The sequence below is a fragment of the Gopherus flavomarginatus genome, chromosome 5 (genome assembly GCF_025201925.1).
Source record: "Gopherus flavomarginatus isolate rGopFla2 chromosome 5, rGopFla2.mat.asm, whole genome shotgun sequence".
In the NCBI taxonomy this organism is placed as follows: domain Eukaryota; kingdom Metazoa; phylum Chordata; order Testudines; family Testudinidae; genus Gopherus; species Gopherus flavomarginatus.
The window spans coordinates 128,988,134-129,008,169 of NC_066621.1; the positions used below are offsets into that span (position 1 = coordinate 128,988,134).

Here is a 20,036-nt window from a genome sequence, read left to right on the forward strand (position 1 = left end):
CGAGCTATTTTAGGGCCTCCCTGAGAATATGCCTTGGCCAGTAAGGCTAATGCCTCCTTTAAAGAAGTTCTATTATTTATATGCATGTTAACCTTTTCCTGCAAATGGGGAAGAGAGTTATTGATCAACAAACTAACGTATGATGGCTCATTTGTTTTCTCTTTTATGTGACTGTGCCATGCTGCACTTAACCGCAGGTGAAATTGACGTGGGGACTTACTAAGTTTCTGCTTTAGGTTAGAAAGGATGGCCACTCCAGCTTGCCCCAGATGCTGATTATGTTTTAATAGGGCCACTGTGTCTTTAAAAGATCTCTTTCCTACCCTAAATTCAGGTGGCAAAGTACTGTATAATGCTCAATTCACTGTGAGTTGTAAGATTTTAACCCAGTCTTTCCTTGGTAAGCCAAACACTTTTGCTGTTTCTTGTACACATTGTGCATGCATTGCAACCGAAGAATCCGTCATCATTCCTACTTGCTTAGCTACCAGATCTAGGGTCTTAATATTTGTAACAACTGGTACAGGCAATTAGAATTAGAATCTGAGGATTCTCTTTTCAGATTGGGATCTGGGCTTTTGTTTGAGCTTGAATTTATAATTTTTATGTTTTGACTTCTTCTACCCAAATTTACATTTTTCTTATTAGAGCTATTAGAACTTCTCTCTCGAAATAATCCTGGATGAGCAGGGTAACTTTCCATAAATGCTTTACGTCTTACACTTAAAGCATTTCCACACTGACGCCGGACATTTTTCAGTCCATTAAGATCTGGTGCAACAGGGTGTTTTACCAGTACACCAGGTGATACCAGCATATACCAAGGCGTGTCGAGGGTCCACAAAATTCTAGGGACCTGGGCAATGTTGATGATTGAGTGAACACTTTATGGCATTTTGGGCAAAGGGGCTGAGTCTTCTGATTTATACGGTGCCAATGTAACATTGGGTGGAGGAGTAGGAACTGCATTCATTGGTTGTTATATCGCTCTCTGTTGTAACCTAGAGATTACTACATCCCAGGCACTAGCTACTTGTGTCACTTGTGACACCGCATTTTTTAGTCCCTGAACAATTACAGTTCCTCTTTAATATCAAGGGCGCACACAGAGGAGAGGATATCTCCTTCCCCTTTGCTCATTTTATTCTTTACATCACTAGTTGCCTCCTCTATGATGACACTTAATTCCACCTTCTGTGATGCCATCCTGGGTCTTCCTTTTCCTATCTGCAGACTACTAGTAGCTTCTGCACTGCTAACTTCCTCTTTTCACTCTTCCTATGGCTCCTGAGATTTAATCTCCAACTTCGCTTCTAAAGGTACTGTATTAGCCTGAACTATTTCGCCCTACTTCTAGTAATTTGCCCTGCAGGTTTCTCTGTGTCCATCGATTCCACCACGCCAATAGGGATGGGAACCGATTCTTTGTCCTCTAACACATCTCCTATAATCATCTCGCTCACCCACATCTATGGTTTTATATAAATATAATCTAGATAAAAAAGTAGCAAACTACTATCTACATCAATTTTTCACACATAAAAGTTGTTTAAAGCAACAAAAGAAATTCCAAAACAAGAGCTTAATTAAAACAGAGTTACAGCTGCACATAGACTATACATTTACAACATTATTAAAGACTGGGCAATTAACAAAACAGGAGGGCTCCCTTAAGAGAAAGCTCCTATATTCTGGGTTTACTAAACCCAGGTCCCAAAAGTGTTTGTATCTTCAATCAAAGCCCAGCAGCATGTACAAGTTACCTTCTCTCCTGTGAAGGTTCCTACTGAACTTTTCTCTGTATACCTAATGATGATTCCTTCTCTATGGAGTCCCATAAGGTTCACCTGTAAGCTTTATTTTCCCCACCATCCTTTCTTTTTACTGTATCTTTAACACTTGCTTTTATTGCAAAGATACTCAACAGAACATCACCATCACCTAACACAGGGGTTTCTCAAACTGGAGGTCATAACGAGGTTATTATATGGGGGGGGGGGTCACTAGCTGTCAGCCTGCACCCCAACCCCCGCTTTGCATCCAGTATTTATAATGGTGTTAAATCTATAAAAAAGTGTTTTTACTTTATAAGGGGGGGGGGTCACACTCAGAGGCTTGCTGTGTGAAAGTCATCACCAGTACAAAAGTTTGAGAGCCACTGACCTAACACCTTTAATGACTCCTCCACTTTCCACCTGTGTTTATCCTGTAACTCGTCAATTTATGGCTTAGTATCAGGTTCATGCACTTAAATATCTTCAAAATGAATTGCTTCTCTTGAACAAGAGAAACAACAATCAACATCCAACTCCATCTTTCTTCTCTCTCTCCCTCTGAATCAGAGTGCTTTCACCATGTGTATTTCTGTCATCCCTGATCCTGAAATTTCTCCCTCTTCCCATATTTCCTGTGGTGTGCAAAGCTGCCTATCATCACTTCTGCAACACTGCCCAAGACATTTGTTGTCTGCAGTGTCGTTGTAGCCATGATGGTCCCAGGATGACACACACACACAAGGGGGAAGTGAGATAATATCTTTGACTGGGCCAACTTCTGTTGGTGGACCCTTACAGAACTCTTTTTCAAGTCTGAAGAGGGAAATAAGAACATTCAGACTAAATACAAGGTGGTGTGGGACAGACCATTAAGCATAAGGGGTTCACACATATTGTAGGACTTAAAATGCAGTGGACAGTTAACACTTCTTCAGTCATGACAATGGAGGGTCAGTGGGTAGCTGGGTGTGTTACAAGTTGTCTTAATGGACCACAAAGCCAGAGTGTCTGTGAAGTCTATCCTTTTTAGTGACCAGCATAGTTATGAATTTAAGTTCCCAGGCTCATCTTTTTGAAGGTTTTGTTTAGTTTTCCTTAAAGGATGAGGACTGAGAGGTTAGATATGGAGTGATTGTTTTGCAAAAAGTGTTCACCTACAGATGATGGAAAAAGGTTGTTGGTTTTTTTTCCCCTCTATGTGAGCAACTGAAATCCTCAGAACCATGCCTTTATCACTGCTCACCTTTGCTATTTTAACTACCTTCCCTATAGCTACCCCAAGTTCCACATCACTGTTCATCAAGTTCTCCACAAAACAGTTCCAGTCTACCATACAGACCATATTTGTCTATCCCCTCCAAGTTCACTACATGCACACCTGTTTTAAAACACAGACATCTTGTCTTTGTTGGTGCAGGAACCTGCTCTCTACATCTCTTGAAAACTGAAACAGCTTTCCTAGGTCTTGATCTCTCATGGGCTATTTTCATATCAGATGTACATTATTTCTCCCTTCATCGCTTAAGTTCTCATCTCTAATTTTTAAATTGTATTTTGTAACCATTTAACTCCAACACATTTATTAGAGTGATAGTTTATACAAGATACTATATTACATTTATCAGTGCTGATTTTTAACAAAAGTTAATTAAAAATACTGTATTTCTACCAATAACCCAAACTTGTCTAATTATTGCATGAAATTATAAACTGAAGTGTTTTAATAATGCCATGTACATTATCAACCTGCATATCCCACAAGATGCAACACCAGCTTAAAATACAACATTCATGATTCAATATAATGGGTCTCACCAACAGTTCAAAATGTAAGATAGCCTGTAATATTTCCAGCACAAGTGAACTCCACTTTGGGCAAAGTGCTCCCACTACAAAGTGTATTTGCCTAATTTATACACAGAGAAGTATCTGCTCGAAAAGTCAGTTACACCTTATAAACATAAACTGAGTCCTCTACCCACCATTCTAATCTCCTCATTACAGCTACAGACTTCATTTCTTCCTCTGAGGCCACAACTCATCTTCCACCCAAGGGATAAGAGTGGGCGGTGGGAGAGGGATCGGATAGCAGCCTTCAACTATTTGAACGGGGGTTCAAAGAGGATGGAGTTAGGCTGTTCTCAGTGGTGGCAGATGACAGAACAAGAACCAATGGCCTTAAATTGCAATGGGGAAGGTTGGATACTAGGAAACACTATTTCACTAGGAGGGCAGTGAAGCACTGGAATGGGTTACCTAGGGATATGATGGAATCTCCATCCTTACAGGTTTTTAAGGCCCAGCTAGACAAAGCCCTGGCTGGGATGATTCCAACCCCATTCCTCCATGGCTCTACAGTCACAAGCATATAGAAGACACGCATCCTTGCAGCGGCTGGGTGCTGCTCCTTGTACATCTACACGGCTCTAGCGCTATAAACGCACGCGCAACAATCTCTCTTCGGGAACCAAGGCTCAAGCACCCGTGAAAACAACAGCGTCAACGAATGCAGGACCCCCGCCCTACCCAGGGCAGCGAGCGCGCGCGAGACCCCCCACCTCACGACAGCGCGCGAGCGAAGCACCGCCGACCCCTTCCCTCATTCATTCCCTCTGCCCCCAGAGCGGTTCCCCTCCCGCTGCACCTGCCGGCCCCAGCCGCCACACCCCCAGGCGAGGCCGCGCCGGTGCCCACCAGCTTCCCGTCCTCTCCTCCCGCCCGTTCAGTCCGTCCCATGCCGACCCCTCGGCCCAGCGCGGCCCCGCACCGTTGGCGATGAGCTTGGCCGACAGCTGCTTGACGAGCTCGGGGATCCGCTCCCATTGGCACTCGGAGCGGCACCGCTCGATCTCCGTCTCCAGCCGCGAGCCCGCCTTCTTCGTGGCCATGGCCGGAGTCCCCGAGGGGCGGCGGCGCCGGCAGCGGCAGTGAGGGATGGGGAACTTGAGGGCTGCGCGGCCCGAGCGCAGGGCGCCGAACGCCAGGAGCAGCGCCCTCTGGCGGGCCGCCGCGGGACTGCAGGGGAGGAAGGCGGGGGAGGGGGCACTCAGCTCTCAGCGGGCTGCGGGGAGGTGAAAGCGGGGGGTGGGCAGAGAGCGTTACAGCCCGCCCCGGCGGCCCTCGGGCCAGGGAAATGGCGGCCGGGCGGCCACTGAGGGGCAAGCTCGAAACGTGTCCTTGCACCACAGCCCCCTCACCCGCCAGCCCGGCCAGCGCCGCGGCTAACGCCTCTTCCTGCCGCCCACCGCAGAGGCAACCCGACCCTTTGCTGGGCCCCGCCCCCCGAGTGTGGGAGCCCGCCCCTGTCCTTAGTGCCCCCTTCTTCCCCGTGCAAGCAGCAGTAACGAGCCTCCCCGCCGAACGTGCCGAAGGCGCTTGTTGCCCAGGCTGAAGTGTCTCCCCCACACAAACCGGCTCTGCTCCTGCTTTGCCTCTCGTTACCGCAACGGTGCAGGAGGCCCCGGAAGGCGGAGCGCGCCCTTAGGTACAGGGCAGCAGCCGTGGAGAGACGAGTTGGGGCGCGGGGCAACGTTGCAGAGGAGCCATCGGGCCGGGGATTTGCTTAGCAGGCAGCCCCGAGCACGGAGGAGGAGGAGGGAAGAGGTCTAAGAACTGAGGGCTGGGGAAGGGAGGCGAACCACCAAAGTGAACTGACTGAGAGGACGGGGGAGGAATGCCTCAGATGATCAAGTGGAAATGGGGCTGGTCTTGAAATTATGGCTTACTTGGGGAAGACGGGCTAATAAGAAAGGCGACCAATAATTTATGAATTAGAGGAATGAGTCTTGGAATTATGTAAATTGTTGGAGGGGTCTGAAATAGGAGTGGGCAGGACTTCAAATCTTTCCTAGCCCTTAGCCTAAAGTCAGAACAAGGTATTTACTTTTTTTGGTTCTTCAAATAAATTAAAACAAGATTATACTTTGAAACTAAATGTCAAGAGGGGGTTGTTTACATGTCAAAACATTAAAAACAAAATTCAATTCAGTCAAAATTATTTGACAATTTTGAGAATAGTTTCTCAACCTGAAACTACTATTAGGGGGCAGGAATAATTTGTCCAAAACATTTTGCCCAGTTCTAACACACAGATTGACAGCTAAGTTTTAAAAAATGGCCTCTGACTGTCAGGTGACTCCCTTTGTAGGAGGCTCAACTTGGACATCCTGACCTCATTTTCAGAGGTGCAGAATACTTCTAGCCCTTAATTAAGTCAGTTATAAGTGCTCAGCCTTCTAAAAATGAGAACAAGGTCTGTGAACCCATAAATGGAGTTATCTAAACATAGTTGATACATCTGAAAAGTTGATCTAAAGTGATTTGATCTAAAGCGATTTTCCAGAGATGACACAGGAAGTCTGTGGAAGAGCTGGAAATCACACCAGATCTTTTGAGCCCCAATACAATATCTTAGGTCTCTCTGTGGCCAATGCAAAGTGAATCAGTGGTCTCAGTCCAATTCCACATAAATGCATCCATAACACAAAAACATCACCATCACTGTCAACAGTAACCTCCATTTAGTCTTAGCAGAAAAACCAAGTACTGAATGTGCCAGAAACCCCTTTCTTCTCCCACTCTGCCATCTTCCTCCCCCCACAATAGAACTAAGGCCCATCAGCAATAAATCAGCAATACAGCTGGGAGTTTATAATGAGACAAAGCATGATCTAATTATAATGCACTGAGCACAGGACCTGAAGCCAGGCACTCCAGAATTTTAATCCTTGTTCTGTCAATGAGGCATTGTGTGGCCTTGGGCAAGTTATTTAACTCTTCTGTGGCTCAGGCTCAACACTACAGCTGGGATCGACACTCTGAGATCGATCCACCAGCAGTTGATTTAGTGAGTCTAGTGAAGACCCGTCAAATCGACACGAGATTGTTCTCCAGTTGACCCCTGTACTCTTACCTTACTCTTCTCGTCGGAGGTAAGTCAACGGAAGAGTTTCTCCTGTTGCCCTCCCGTGGTGTAGACCCTGCGGTAACTCAACCTAAGGTACGTCAACTCCAGCACAAATCCTGCCCCTAACCAGTTCCTTACCTTCCACTCTATGTCAAATTTCTGCTAATATCTACCACATTGTACGTAATTTTTGACTATCATTTTAAAAGCTCTTTTTGTGGCCAGCTAGAACATCTGAAGTGCTGAATAGCTCCTTTACTGTGCAGGCACCAATCCCACACTCATTACATGCAGGCAAAAGTCTCACTGAAGTCAGACTAATTTTTCTAGTAAGCATGGTACTGAATGTTGACGTGTGATCCAGTGATGTTCTGGGCACCCTCAACTCCTACTGAAGCAGTATCTTTCCTCTAAACTAAGTAAAGCTGATATAGAAATTACTGACAGACAAACATGATGCCACAACACCATTTTTACAGTCAGGTTTTTTAGAGTCAAAATACAGTTTAAAGGAAATTTAGATCATAGTGAGAGTTAGCAGTACTATAAAATCAAGACTTTGGCAATGTGCATATTATATTAAAAGAGCCAGACCCTTGAAGATCATTATGATGAGCACAGTTCAAATAAACCAGAAGTGAAATGAACTGTAATGACGTACTTTCGAATTCAAGATTTTGCACTTAGACAAGTTTATTTTTAAAGGTAAAACAAACACATCTGTGAACATACACACAATTAGGTAAATGTAAGCCCTTACTGCTTTTTTAAAGTTAAATTCACACACAAAACACTTCAAAGAAATCCAAATAGCAAGATAGCACGTTCCTACACAATCAATGTTCAACTCTGTTGTTGCTGTCAAGTTGATACAACTCATTCAGTCCTTGCCTAATACAGGAAAAACAAACTTCAAGACTTGGAAAAGAATATACGTCTTTACAACTTTTAGACAAGTATCTGATGATTTCTTACAATTCTCAATAAATAATCCATAGTATAAACCCCCTTGATTTGTATATTTCATCTTTAATGAATGGCAGTGCTAACCAGCACCGTAATAAAGCATTTAAGAGAAATTAACATTGCTTAGCATATATACAGCAACAGAAGGAAAACACACTGACATTTTTCTGTCTTAATAATTCCAAAGGAACCAAAGTTCCACATTACACAATAAGTTAACACTTTTAAGTTCTAGCCCAGCTAGAATTAAACAAGCTGAACAAGGTATTGTTTACTATCATTAACTAAATCTTTGCATATAAACTGTATAATATTACACAAAGATATTATTTCAGTAAAAGCTATTATAATATATTAAATTTTGTAATGCTACCTAAAAATATCTAAATCCCCTTTGATAATCACTAAAATATTTTTTAAAAATGGCATCCTGTGAGGTTAGAATATAAAAGAAAGTGAACTTTGATGGTCAGATAACTTTTATTCATTTCCCAGAATATCTTATGTTCTTTAAAAAAAAAATCTTCACAGATCTAGAGAGATAACATACAAATGAAATACAAGTCACACACTAGTAACAGACCTCATCATATATTGAGTACATGGGCTAAGCAACTGAAGTCCTTGCAAAAGGAGATAAAGATTTTCTTGAATTTGAACAATTAACATTTACATAAAAATCTTTCCTCCTCTTCAAAATGTAAAAAACCTGCTCACAATAGAATCCTCAATCTGTAGGTTCTAGCTCACCCAATACTTCTGCTCAGTGGCGTAGCCAGGTGGAGGGAACAGGGGGAGCAATCTCAAAAAAAGGCACCATCCACTGCAGCGCTTTTACTCACCCAGCAGTGCTTTTACTGATGGGGCGGCACTCTGGGTCTTCGACAGCACCTCGGCAGCGGGACCTTCACTCGCTCCATGGGTCTTCAGCAGCATTTCGGCAGCGGGTCATTCAGTGCCACCGAAGACACCCGGAGCTAGCGAAGGTCCTGCCGCTGAAGTGCTGCCGAAGACCCGGAGCGCCACCGGGGACCCGGAGCACCGCTGGATAAGTAAAAATTAAAAAGGTGCCAAGAAATTTAAAAGGGGCCACTTGTGCTCAGTGGGAGAGCGGCCGCTGCCCCACTCCCCCTCTACCTACGCTACTGCAGTTCTGCTGCATGACTTACCTTCCCCATACCAATTCTCTGATGTTTAAAAAATGTGCACTTCTTTTAACAGCTAGTTATAGCTCATGTAAGTAGGAAGCACAGCTCAGATGTTGACAAAGAAAAACTCATTAGAAATAGGTCCCAAAGAATGAAAAATATGATTAGCTCTTTAACGACTGCCCAATAATCCAGTAAAATCTCAACTATAGCATATATTCTTTAATATTCTATTTCAAGTGGGACCTTACCCGCTGTACTCATGTCATTTTTCTGAAACTGGAGTAGCAGACACAAAAGACAATCATATTGAAATCCTTTTCATAGCCAACCATACCAAATGGGAACAAGACTGTACTAATGGTTAGGCTACAACAATGACCAGTTAATAAAAAGCATACATTAAAAGTCAACATTCCATAGTTTAGGCAGAATATTTGTCCTACAGTATCTTAAGCTTGTCATAATATGGTGGGAAATGCCCTGGAGATTCTAAATACATATTATATATATAAAAATATAAAATACACCTTCAAGACATTTAGAAAAACCCAAATAGCCATTATTACTAATGGGCCAATAAAAAATGTTTCAGATTCTGCTATCTCTGCAGACACTGCTAGCTCTATAGAGCAGTTAAATACTATTCCAGAGCTATAGTCACATCATCAATCGTGTTGCTGCACTATCAAAGAACAAGATAAAAAGAGCCATTAATTTCAACATCAAAGAACAAGCAAAAGCAGTTTTCTAAATGGAAAAGGTCAGAACTGCTAGAGAAAGATATTTTATTTTCAGCTTCTAAAATGAAAGTATAAAAGAGGTTTTAAACATGACTGTACCCTTTTAAGAAAAAAGATGAACTTACCAAAAAATTGTATTCAGAAGCATCAAACCATTTTCTTACCACATAAGCTAATGTGTGGTAAATAACATGAGGTAACATGCGATGAACACAAGGCAGTTTATAGTTTTCACGTGTTAGCACGTCAAGGTCAACACTAGCAAGGGATAAGGTTGATGTCCAACCTCTTTCAAGGGATTACAATCAATACTTTATTTTCCTAGGTTCAGGCAGAGCCACCTAAGCCTCTGGGCCTCCCACAGCCTGGCAAGGAAGCAGGCAGTGGAGAAACTAGTCAGTCTTTTCTCTCCCCTGCAATAAAACAGACTGCCACTGGGGATGCTGCTGAGCAGCTGCAACAGGGGAAGAACAGCAAGAACGCTCCTGGTTCATGCCAGAAACTGCTCATGGGGCTGCGGAAGAAATAATGAGGCAGTTGGGGAAGGATGCTCCATATTGCCTCCCCATAGCAACATGGCTGATTCAAGCAGTTCGGTTTAAAAATTGCAGAGCATGGCTCAGTAAATATATTTTCAATTCATAATCAATATAATATTTCTTCTTTACACAATTACCCTTGAAAGCCACAATTTAGTGCTCTGAAGCCCTCAGGTTGGACACCACTGACACAGACCATTGGTTCTAACTTGGAAAGCCATCCTGTTAATTTTTTATCTCATTTAATCTAACAGCCCCCAGAAATTCTTTCAATGGTTTTGTTAATAAAAATATGCAGAAAGAGGGAATTTTTATTGTTTTAGAAAAATAACCTGTATTACACAGACTAATATTGTCACACATAGAAAATAAAACCATATGCAACAAAGTGGCAGAGCACTTTTATATGACCTAGATATTTAAAATTAAGAGGACTACCTCCATAATAATTAGTTTTATTACTTCTTGAGCATTGATAATGTGCTTGGCAATGCACAAGACAAAATACAGAGAGTCCCTGCCTTTAATAATTTGCATAATCCAAGTTCCCAACTGCAAGGTGAACAGTAATATTAAGTTCTAAGTTTTTAAATATATTACGAAGAAAAGAAATCCTAGCAATGGTAATGGCCCTTTACTAGACAGAGTTAGTAACATTGTTAATAACGATGCACAAATGCAAAAATGTTCCGTGAGTATTTCTGTTCTGTAATTGGAAAGAAGCAGGATGATGTACTTGTATCATACCTACTGATCAAGTAAGTTCCCATTACATTGGTAACTGAGGAGGATGTTAGAGAACATCTACTATGAATAAATATTTTTAAATCAGCAGGCCTCAATAACTTGCAACCCAAGACTCCTACAAGGAAATCTCTGGCTCGCTGATGTTAATTTGTAATAAATCTTAGAATACCAACGAAATTCCAGAAGACAGAAACAGTGCTATAGTTGTGCCAATATTCAAAAAGAGCAAGCAGGATGACCTGAGTAACTATAGGCAGGTTAGCCTGACATCAGTTCTGTGCAAAATTAAGTAAAAACTAATTCAACTGATAAAGAACTAAAGGATAGGAATATAATTAATACCAGTCAACATGCCTTTATAGAAAACAGTTCTCAAACTAGCCCAATTTATTTTTTGGTGAGATTACAAGGTTGGTTGACAAAGATAACTGCATAGATGTTGACATGCATCTGACGAAGTGGGTATTCACCCACGAAAGCTCATGTACCAATACGTCTGTTAGTCCATAAGGTGCCACAGGACTCTTTGCCGCTTTTACAGATCCAAACTAACACAGCTACACCTCTGATGCATAGATGTTGTATACTTAGACTTTTGTAAGGCATTTGACTTAATACTGCATTCTTATTAAAAAACAGAACTATACAACAAACAACATGTTAAATGGACTAAGAACAGGCTAATTAACAGATCTCAAAAAGTAGTTGTCAATGGGGAATCCTCACTGAATGCATCTGTTTTCAGTGCAGTTCCACAGGCATCAATACAAGGCCTGACACTATTCAACATTTTCATCAATGAACTGGAAATATAAAATCACTACTGATAAAATCTCCAGATGACACAAAGATGTGTGGAATGGTAAATAAAGAGGAGGACAGGGCACTCATACAGAGCGATATGGATCACTGGATAATTTAGACCCATTCAAACTAAATACATTTTAATATAACCAAATGCACATTTATACATCTAGAACAGTGATACTCATCCTGAGGCTCATGAGCCGCAACGTGTCTTTAAAGTGTCTTCTGTAGCTCTTTGCAACACATGATACTAGGCTGTGTCCACACTGCCACTTTCAGTGCTAAAACTTTAGTCATTCAGGGGTGTGAAAAAACACACCCGAGCGACAAAAGTTTTAGTGCTGAAAAACACGAGTACAGACAGCACTTTATCGCCAAGAGCCACACTGCTGGCGAGAAAACGATCATGTCCCATTCGTGGTGGGGGGTTTTTAATCGCCGGGACAGCTCTCCTCCAGGGATAAAGCATGACTACCCTGCCCATGTCATAGCACTGCCATGGCCGCGCTGTAACATGGGCAGTACAGACATACCCTATGTGTGTGATTTAACAAACAACAAAATCAGGATGCTTTTACTGTGTTATTACCCAATTGTAATTGATAAAATAATAATACTTGGTCAGTCATTCTGCTGTGAGAATAACATATGAATAACATGCAACTTAGATATATATGTTATTCTCACAACAAAATGACTGACAAGATGTTGTATAAATCTACACTGGTTACTCTGGTGCTTCAACAGTAGACTTGGGCCTGGTCTACACTGGGGGAGGGAGGGGTATCGATCTAAGATACGCAACTTCAGCTACAAGAATAGCGTTGCTGAAGTTGGTGTATCTTAGATCGACTTAGAATCACTTACCTCACGTCCTCGTGGCGTGGGATTGACAGCCGCCGCTCCCCCGCCAGTCAGCGAGCAGACATTTGTACTGAACAGCAGTACATTCTGTATCTGTTCTGTAACTTAACCTTGGTTGTCCATGTAGCTCTTTCCCCTTGCATTACATTCACAAAAAATGGGAAATGATTTGTCATTTTTGTTTAAACAGGACTGGCAAGCTGCTCTCAACAAAATAATAGTTTTCTTTATCCTCCAGTCATCTCTCTATCCCTTAGGCACAACTTTAAACAATACAAACATCAACCCTGAGATTTCTTTACCCTCTGCTGCCTTTAGCATTAATTCTGTGCTCCACCCTTTCTCCCTCTTCTCTTCTTGTTCCTGTTCCTTAATTCTAAGGCCTGGTTTGTACTTAAAAGTTTTGCTGGCATAACTATGCTAGTTAGCAATGTGAAAAAAACCAACCCCTAACTGACACAGCTATGCTGGCAAGAGTCCAAATGTAGTCTCAGTTATATAAACAAAAAAAGACCATTTGCTATTGTAGAGAGCTTATTTCATTCGGGGAACTGATATAAGCTATGCTGACAAAAAGAACTATTTTGTGGTTATGAAATGCAGCTACATTCGCAAACCCTTTCTAATATAGACAAGGTCACAATCAAAATTCTTATATTTTCTCCTCTTCCCTTCATTAAACATCCAAACATCTTGCTATTAAGAGAACTAATTACATAATTAACAATTGGTCAAGAATCCAGCAAAAATGAGTATTTATGAGAGTAAATATTTTAGGGAGAACCGAAGCTTAGAATATTCTAAACGCCCCAAATGTGTTGCCAAAAATTAAAGATGACTTTCTATTAAGTAGTATAATACATTGTACCTTTGCATCCAGTCTGCACTTTAATCTGTGATTTTTTTTTTAGTGGTTCCTTTGCCTTTGCGGGAGATAGGGGGAAGAAAAGCTGTTTTTCCATCTTTATCTCAGACAAATTTAAAGAAGAAGTCAAGGGATTTCAATAAGAATTTTGTGGGTGCAGCTATTAACAGGCTTGGCTCTTAACTTTATAAAAAAAATCCATAGTATTTACCCTCTCTATCTTTGCTCATTTTTAAACTCCACTTTACTTCCAAATAAACATCAGATTCCAAAATCTTTCTAAACTAAGCCACTAATTTAATTTATTTTCCTAGTTGAATTAGGGCAACTAACACATATTAGCTTTTCTAACACTTAATTGATACTTTTAGTCTGGTTAATTTTTATGTCAATTGCTCTCTTTCGTTCTTAATGTCAATACAGACGCTCCCCGACTTACGCAAGCGTTCCACTCCGGAACACCTTGCGTAACTCGAATTTTGCATAAGTTGGACACATATACCCGACTATTACACACACAAAAAAACCAAACAAAAAACAACCCTCCTATTTCTAGCTTACAGAACTTTTTCCGTAAGTGCGGATTTGCGTAAGTCAGGTTTGTGTAACCTGGGATCGTCTGCATTTTAAACAAAGGTGACTTTTACCAGTGAAGAGACTACTAACAGGGAGAGACTCAGGAGGCATAAATTCTGGTTCTATTTCTGTCTCTGCCACCATGTTGCCTTTGGCAAATCACAGCCTTCCTTTGCTTCAGTTCCCCTTTATAAAATGGGCCTAATTCTAGAGTTGCTTAAAATTTGTGTGGGAAATTCTAGAGAAAAATATGGAACATGCCAATTCTGATTAATATTATCAGTTTCCCTGTAGAAAATTTCAAAATGAGAATTATTTCAAATGGACATTTTGAAAATAAAGTAAATTTTACATTTAATTTAGACTTAAATTATAATTTTATTTTGGTTTAAAAACCAGAAACAAAATATTTTAATTCAAATTGACACTGACACAAATTTTCATTTTCAATTAAAAAGTTGCTTCATTTAAAAAATGAAATAAAAATTTAAGTCAAAACAAAATGAAAATTTTCATTTTTAATCTGTTCAAAACTACATGTGCAAAAACTAAAAAATAATTTTACTGCAATTTTGAACAAAGATTTTTTGCTTAAAATTTCTTGCAGGAAATGTTTTTGTTTTCCAACCAGCCTTACTTAATATTATCTATTTTTGTAAAGAACTTTGGAATATATGGTTCAAACAAGTTTTGTGTGTGTATTATAGTTAAGGCTACAATTTTGTCACAGAGATTACGGAAGTCACAGAATCCGTGACTTCCAAAGACCTCTGTGACTTCATCCCTGGTGGCTGGGAACTACAGGATCCTGCCAACTTCCACAGTGGCAGGGAGCTGTGAGTTACCCCCTCACTGTCTGAGGCAGCAGGCCCCTAAGCCCCGAGCCACCATGAGCAGTGGGCGTACCCTGCTGCTTCTGGCCACCGCGGGGGGAAGGCAGGTGGACCCCTGCAGCTCCCTGGCCACCACGGATAGGCAGGGGACCCTGGCAGCTCCCCAGCCACCACAGGGGATGCAGGGGACCCCCCCAGAGCCCCGCCATGGTGGCAGGGGAGGGGAATCCCTGCAGCACCCCATGGTGGGGCAGACAGACCCCCACAGCTCCCCATCACTTTGGGGGGCACAGGGAACCCCACAGACTCCAGCTGCTGCAGGAGGGCAGAGGGACCCACACAGCCACCAGCTGCCATGGGAGAGTAGGGGGATCCCTGAAGCTCTGAGCCCCCAAGGGCAGTGGAGACCCTGGACTTCAGGTACCCCGCAGCTGCCCAGCCCCTTCCCATTTAATCATGGATATTTTTAGTAAAAGTCAAAGACAAGTCATGGGCTCCCGTGATTTTTTCTTTATTGCCCATGACCTGTCCGTGACTTTTACAAAAAATATCCATGACAAAATCTTAGCCTTAATTATAGTATTATTTAAAAGGTAACATTACTTTCTTGGAATAGCAAAGAGCATGTATTTTTTCCTCTTGATTTTTCAACTAGCCTCACACTTGCAGATACACAAGTTACTCATAAACATGTTTCCAGGATAGGGGTGTAGAATTATATATTTTTATCCAATTTTTATCAGCTTTACTCTATATTACATGTAAAGTGTACATATCTACAGCATTTGCAATACCCTTTGAAAAAGGACGCTGAAGTTAAGAACTATATTATATCATGAATTTAGCAAACTACATGACTAAATGTTACACATCACACACACACTTTTTTTTTTTTAAGAAGAATTATACAAACAACTAAAATAAGCATATCTGTAGAGGTGCTATAAAAAAGAATAAGGTCTAATATAGCAGGCCTCAATAAACCCCCAAAACAAAAATACGTATCTGACTTTACAGTATATTTGGTTAAAATATAAAACTTATCTATAATGCATTTTACTTTGAATCATATTTCCTAAAACTAATGGTATAAAAGTCAGGACAAGGTTGCGTATTTTGTTTACTCTTAAGCAGTTTTTAAGCATAGATTTCTAAAATGGACTTCACTGTCACCATAGATATTTCTTTATTTTTAGTAGTTTGTAAAGAATTTTTAAAAAACAGAAAATAGTTAACTCTTGTTCAATACTCAAAAATTCCAATTTCTACTTTAAAAAAAAGTGCTAACATAAAAATAAGCTTTCTCATTCTTGTGTCATGCAATTTCACAACCTTCCTGAACAAATATACTAGTCACTCATATGCTACACTGATGAATGCTATATAAATTTCCAGATAGAACAGAAGAAGGAAAAATGTTTATCTCAAAGCACAAGGAGAGGAGACCCATACCTTCCATCCATCAATTATTGTAGTTCGCTCAGTGAACAGCTCTGGAAAACAACTGGTAGCTTATATATATTCTCAAGCTATACCTTGTTAACTTTTTTCTTCAATAATCATTTCACTTTTCTTATTTTTTTCTTACTATTTTTGGATGCAAGTATATACAGTCAGTAAATACATCAGACTGCCCACATCAGTCTATGCAATGTAGACCCTTAGTTTTGTGCACCCATCTGGAGCGTAGGATGCATCGGCTCACTCCTAAGTTTTTGTTGCTAAATAACAATTCAGAACTCTTAACTCAACAGACAAATAAGTGACTTATAAAAATGGAAGGTGGTAGGGGAAAGCTGGCTTGGAGCTCTACAGTTGTCATTTTTACCAACTTACAAGAGACTGATGTCTCGGGAGTAAACTGAAGATATTTTTTACAGGTTGACAAAGACTGAAAGATCAAGGCACTTTGGTCTCTGGAACAGTAGCAGCCCTACTATTTCCAGTTTCCACTACCTAGGAGATTCAAACATTAGGATTCCTCAGAAGGAAGAAAGGAAATACAGTGGTGGTCACAGTAAAACACAGTGAGGGGTGTGTGTTACCTGTATTGGGGTGCAGGGGGCATTCAAAGAAAAGATATGGGCCATGATCAGGAAGACTGAGCCAAAGCCTCTGGTATGATTAGGGCCCTATCAAATTCACAGCCCGTGAAATCTGGTCTTTTGTGTGCTTTTACCTTATAATATATAGATTTAATGGAGGAGCCCAGCGTTTCTCAAATTGGGGGTCCTGACCCAAAAAGGAGTTGCAGGGGGGTTGCAAGGTTATTCTAGTTGGGTGGAGGAACTGCCACCCTTACTTCTGTGCTGCCTTCAGAGCTGGGCAGCCGGAGAGCAGCAGCTTTTGACCAGATGCCCAGCTCTGAAGGCAGTGCCCCGCCAGCAGCAGTGCAGAAGTAAGGGTGGCAATACCATACCATGCCATCCTTACTTCTGTGCTGCTGCCTTCAGAGCTGGGGGGCCAGAGAGTGGTGGCTGCTGACTGAAGGTCTGGTTCTGCAGGCAGCAGTGCAGAAATAAGGGTGGCAATATTGTACTTTGCCATCCTTACTTCTGCGCTGCTGCTGGCAGTGACGCTGCCTTCAGAGCTATGACACTGGCCAGCAGCCACCACTCTCCAGCTGCACAGCTCTGAAGGCAGCGTCGCTGCCAGAGGCAGCTTAGAAGTAAGAGTAGCACTACCGCAATTCCCCCTACAATAACCTTGTGACTCTCCTCAATTCCTTTTTGGGTCAAGACCCCTACTATTACAACACTGTGAAATTTTAGATTTAAATAGCTGAAATAATGAAATTTATGGTTTTTAAAATCCTATGACCGTGGAATTGACCAAAATGGACCATGAATTTGGTAGTGCCCTAGGTATGATGCTTAAGGCATAATACTACAACAAAAAATTATAATTGAAGACCAAATAACTATTAAAAAATAAAATATATACACACTTGTTAAAAATTGAGAATGATATTTATATAGTAACAATTCTTTAGAATACTGATAAAACACATACATGACAGTTGTGTGAATCTATTCCTTTAAGTATATTCTGGAAGAAGCAGCAAGGGAATGTGGCTGTGCTGGTATAAAATTTTGTTTAGAAGGGCAGCGAAAACAGGTGCATCAGTAATGTTAATCTGGAAGATGGGAAATGTCAGCCATCTTGATGGTATACTGTATTTTTATGCTCTTCTGAAGAACAGTAACAATTATCCACTGTAGTAAAATCTTCTTTTATAATACTGTACGTGAGATAAGTGTACTGAGTACTTTGTCTGACCTTCTATGAAGTAACAATCCTCTAAATTAAAGACAGATTGCGCTTTGTGTGAGAAAGGAGGAATTTAATTAGAAAGTCAAGTAAAACTCTGATTTTGTGCTTTTCCTGCTCCAAGCCTTTCCCTTTTTTCATATCTACCCTAAATTGTTACCGTTTGTATTTTTAAAAACGGTAAGTTCTCAGAACAAATAAATAGTTTTTGTACAACTAAATATTTTGATTTTTTTTAAAAATACATTAATATAAATAAAAGTAAATAGTTACTTAGAGCTATACTGTTAAAGAACTGGGTTTTCAAGAAACTAATCTACTACTCTTCCTAGTACTGTTGACTGCACCAAATAATCTGGAAAGAATGGAGAGATATAAATTCAAATTAAATTAGAATCTGTCAGTAACATATCCCATATTTCCTCTTAATAAATGTGGCTGAATTTAGTATTTTGTGTTAATTAGAGAGAAATCTAGAAGTATACATACAATTAGAAATATGGGGCTTGATTCCACCTTGTGCAGTGGTTTAAAAGTACCTTAAACTAACTATAAATGTAATTTACATCTACTTAGTGCCCTTTTACACTAATAGAGTGGTGTAAAGTAGTCTTAGCTTAAATGAGAATCTAGTCCTAACATTATGGTGTGGCAAAATTTTACACCCACATTGCACAGGCATAAATGACTGCACAGGCACAGGGCAATGAAGAATCAGGTCCATGATATATATATGTGACTGAGTACCGTTCGTCCTCATATTAAAAATTAAATAGGTGATAGGCAAAACACTATACCAGTATAGCACAAAAGAAAAGCAGACTTTGCATCCAAATATCCTTACATAAAAGAAAATGTCTTTTATGCAAGAGATGTGTACCCATTACAGTGAGCTGTAATAATTCCAGAGTCCCAATATAGTCTAAAAATGGCATAATGAAGTATTTCATAAATGCCTGTGCGATAAAACAATGAAAATACAACTGCACTTTCCTCAGAATGAAATGATCACTCTTTTAGTCAATTTTAGCAATTGTCCAAAAAGTCCATAAAAAGTTATTTCTTCAAGTTTCCAAAGCAAGGGAACACATTTTATTATCCCCTTAATTTTAAAAAGTTAAATTCAGCAGGGTCATTTAATTCCAATTTTTTTCCATTTAAAAACCTTTTTGGTTTTGTTTAAAAAGTAATTGAAAAACTGTACAGCAAAAATATCTCAAAGTGAGGTTTACGGAACATTACAAACAATCAGCACTGCAATTTGTTAGTGCTGTTTGCATAATAAATATTAATTGTTGCTATGGTTTCTTTGTATTTACTGTAGGTTTACTGGGGAGAGGGAATGTATTTGTTTACAAATGAGTTGTATTTATTACTGAGATTACTCCCAAGAGAGTATTCAAAAAGCAAATCTGAATATTATATATTTAGTCTAAAATATTTTAACACCAGCCACTTTAAATTGTTTGTGTTACCAGCATATATACTGATTTTTAAGATTAAATATACTAATTCTACATAAACATTGCAAATGTCTCAATATTCACATCAACGTAAAATTAATGCTGCAATTACTACTGACACTCACGTCAAAAAAAGTAGTAAATTAAGTAATTCACATCAGTAATTCTCAAATCCTCAGAATGCTGTCATTAATAATATTAAAGCAACACAGAACAAATGTTGGGTCTCAAAACCTCTTGGTTTTGTCAAACACAGTCCTTGTAAACATGGCAGCATAAGATTTCTCAGCACTGTTATCTGATGTAATTAAATAAATAAAACAATTGACAAACAATTCCTATATCTTTTTGCATAGGGTTTGGATTAAGTTTACTTCAAAATGCAGCAAGCTGTTAATAAAATCTGTTAGTCAACTAGGTTCCAGTCATGCTAACAATTACACATGTACTTTACACCAGTAGTCTCATTGACTTTAATGGCATGACTCACATGTGTAACTGTTTACAGAATTGGGGTCTTATTTAACACTTAAT

At 40.2% G+C, this 20,036-nt stretch overlaps 2 protein-coding genes across 7 annotated transcripts in view; both read right to left on the reverse strand.

The window, feature by feature from the left end:
• The window catches only part of TTC7B (tetratricopeptide repeat domain 7B), a 330,755-nt gene extending 326,041 nt beyond the window's left edge, over nt 1-4,714 (reverse strand). For 4 of the 6 annotated variants that reach the window (XM_050953235.1, XM_050953240.1, XM_050953239.1 and 1 more), the window contains exon 1: nt 4,543-4,714. In XM_050953235.1, the coding sequence (XP_050809192.1) occupies nt 4,543-4,663 (121 nt within the window). In that variant the 5' untranslated portion in view covers nt 4,664-4,714. The remainder of the gene's footprint in view (nt 1-4,542) is intronic. The other 2 variants (XM_050953234.1, XM_050953237.1) reach the window with 2 other exon arrangements.
• Nucleotides 1-20,036, reverse strand: part of RPS6KA5 (ribosomal protein S6 kinase A5) — a 669,794-nt gene that overhangs the window by 479,584 nt on the left and 170,174 nt on the right. The gene's annotated exons all lie outside the window — the stretch shown is intronic.